General features: G+C 36.9%; 1 gene segment (V, D, J or C); it reads left to right on the top strand.

Annotated features, from left to right (window-relative positions):
* Nucleotides 1–239: 239 nt before the first annotated feature.
* On the top strand, nt 240–1,958 carry LOC130458182 (immunoglobulin heavy variable 3-72-like). The segment is given in 2 exon segments: nt 240–866; nt 948–1,958. Coding segments are annotated over 2 exon segments (384 nt in total).
* Nucleotides 1,959–3,291: the final 1,333 nt, after the last annotated feature.

The raw sequence follows: 3,291 nt of genomic DNA, 5'->3' as shown, positions 1-3,291 counted from the left end.
GTGGACAGGCTAAGGGTTTTGTTTTGAGAGAAGGGGATTGGGAGGCATTCTAAAAGGAAGGTAAAATACTAATATCTATTTAGGTTCTTGAAAATATTGGGGTGAAACACTTCTTATGAGAAAGTCACAAAACATCCTACTCAACACTGAGGCAGATTTTTCCATGTAAAGAAATAGTTTATTAACAGTGACCCATATAAACTGTTAATAAAATGGTTCACTCTGTCTACCTCAGTAAAGCCTGCGCCCCTGAAGGGATGGAAAAGGCCATTTTAATTGAGACCCCCAAAAAGAGAGTTCAAGGTAGCTCAGAAGCTTTATGATTAGCTGCAGTTGGGGAAAGTGGGTTGGTCTTTTGGTATGGCTGATTACACCACTCTGACAATTTAGAAATGTTAAATGCTTTATGATAGGGCCTCAACTACTTCTAGTAGTCTTGGCTAGAAAATCAGAACCATTTTAATTTGAATCATTCATGTTAGCTATCCCTTTGGGAAGAGGCTCAGCTTAAGCTGGTGTTTTGACTACAGGTAAACAAGATGGGGATCCAGGCTTAAAGCGGTTTGGAAGCAGATGCCCCTGGGGCTAGGAGTGATCACATTATTTAACTATACCTTTGGCTTGGCCTATGACAAACTGGAAATCATTCTCTCTGAGGCTCCAGGAGTCTACTTATAACCAAGAGCCATAGCTATTTCTTTCCTATAGACAGGAAGATATGCAAATAGGGCCCCTCCCTCTCGTGAAGAAAAGTAGACAGCTTAGCCCCTCTGTACTATTCTTCTCATTCTGTCCCCAGGACTGAACCAGAGTCCTCATCATGGACTTTAGGCTAAACTGGTTTTTCTTTCTAATAACTTTACAAGGTAATTTTATGCCTATGTTATAGACATTAAGTAGTGTATGTGCTTATGCTTGTTCTGACAGTAATATTTTTGTGTTTGCAGGTGTTGACAGTGAGGTTCAGCTGGTGGAGACTGGGGGAGATGTGAGGCAGCCTGGGGGCTCTCTTCGACTCACTTGTACAACTTCTGGATTTACCTTTTCCAACTACTACATGCATTGGATACGACAGGCTCCAGGCAAGGGGCTGGAGTGGGTTGCTGTAATAAGAAACCCTGCTAATGGTCTTACTGCAGAATATGCTGAGGCTGTGAAAGGCCGATTCACCATTTCCAGAGATGATGCCAGTAAGATGGTATACTTGCAAATGAACAGCTTGAAAACTGAGGACACAGCAATATATTATTGTGCAAAAGACACAATGAGAGGAAGAGAATGTTAACCCATACACAAACTTCTTAAAGAACATGTCCTAGGAGAAATGTAGGGCCAGGAAATCATTTTGATGACAGATGGAGAGCAAGGATAAGAACATATTCCTTTTCTGGGTCTGAGGTTTCCTTTTCTTAAGAGCAAACAATCCCTCGGGGCCATTTATCATCTCCTTGCTTCAATGACTTGTTTCTTTGAGTCTTAGAAATACATTTTTCACATAGAGGTAATATTTTTACTCAGATTCACAGTCAGTTCTCATAAGGAGGTCAATGCCAATATCTCCTTTGGTCATTGGGTTGAATAACTAGGCTTGCGTGGTCTAGCTATGTACTTTTGACTTAGTTTGGACATCCTTTGATTTTATCTATTTTATGTGGGACCTGGGATCGAAGTTAAGCTGTGGTCATTTAGTAACTGTTGTAGTACTCTATAGTAATTGAGAAAAACCCATTGGCTTTCAAAATTATTTTTTATTTTGTTAAATATTTCTCAATTATTTCAATTTTTGGTAATAATCACTTAAAATTTTTGAGTTCCAAATTCTTTCCTCTCCTTCCCCTCACTACTCCTTAAGAAGACAAACAATTTGATTTCAGTTATACATGTCAGGTGAAGCAAAATGTATTTCCATATTAAGCATGTTGCAAAAGAAAACACAAAATAAAACAAAAATAATTTTCAAGTAGGCTTCAATCTGTAATCAGAGAGTTTGTCAGTTCTCTCTCTGGAGGAAGATAGATTTTTAAAAATCATGGATCTTTTGTAACTGTCTTGGAGTATTATCTGGAACCCAGTGGTTAGTGTGTAAAGATTCTCAGTTGATCATCCTTATAATATTGCTTTGTTGTGAACAACAGATTGTTAGTCATAGAGCTGGGAAATGAATGTCATATAAGGAACAACAATCTCTTTTCCATACATTCCACAATTTAATCTTCATTTAAAAGTGTCTTTTAAGATCAGATTATTTTCCTAGGTTCTGTGCAAATGCAAGATTTAGATAACATAATTATTGTCTTCATGAAGCTTAGTTATCATAACATATAGGAAACATACTTACTTTGTGAAATTTGTTGAGTTCAAGGATGTGAGTACTTTTTCTACCATACAAGTCATGATCTATCCTTGACTTCTCATTCAGTGTGATTCTTGTCCTTGTGTTCCCATAGACCTAATAGATAGGACCTAACTCAAGTACTAGAAGCCAAGGTTTGTTTAACATTTTGTGGATATCAATGTATTATTTTTGCTATATTATCTTTCATTTTCTCCACCTTACTTACCTTTCTATTACTGATGTCTTTTACCAAATGTTCAAATCATGATTGTGTAATATGCTACAAGCTATTTACATTCACTATGTCACCTCCCAATGCAGTTTGGGTTTCTTACAATTTTGATAATCCTGAGATTTAGCTTTACCAAGAGAATTTTAGTGGTAGAAAAACAAACAAAACATAAGGATTTTTTGTTTTGTTTTTGGTAAAGAGGAATCTAGGACCATTGAAAACATGATTTAATATGAAAAGAAATAGAAATTTAGCTATTTTCTCTTTGTACTCAATTTTATGCTAAAATCACTGTCCATCTGGAGAGTTTGTGCATGAGATGTACTGGAGTACCTCAGTTTAATCACCAGGTGGCATTGCTGGTCTTGAATTTTATTTCATGGGAAGTAAAAGAAATTGGGAAGTCCTCATATTTACTTTGGAAGTTATACACCCTGTTAATTTGCACAAAATACAGATGTTTGGAAAGCTCTCTATCATTCTCAGAGAACAAACAACCAAATTTCCTTTAATTATACTTTATTTCTGGATAGCAGCACTGACTAGTTAGTCTAGGGAGGATTGATAACATGAATTTACTAATCTGATTTAAAATGAGACTCAACCTAGTTGCCTTGCTCAGCCTCCTAGACCTTGATACATTTCACTGAACTCTGGTCCCATTACCTTAGAATAATGAAATCATGGGGGCAGCTGGGTGGCTCAGTGGATTGAGAGTCAGACC

Source organism: Monodelphis domestica, chromosome 1 (genome assembly GCF_027887165.1).
Source record: "Monodelphis domestica isolate mMonDom1 chromosome 1, mMonDom1.pri, whole genome shotgun sequence".
In the NCBI taxonomy this organism is placed as follows: Eukaryota; Metazoa; Chordata; class Mammalia; order Didelphimorphia; family Didelphidae; genus Monodelphis; species Monodelphis domestica.
The sequence above is the reverse complement of the archived record's forward strand: the minus strand, read 5'-3'. Positions and strand labels throughout refer to the sequence as shown.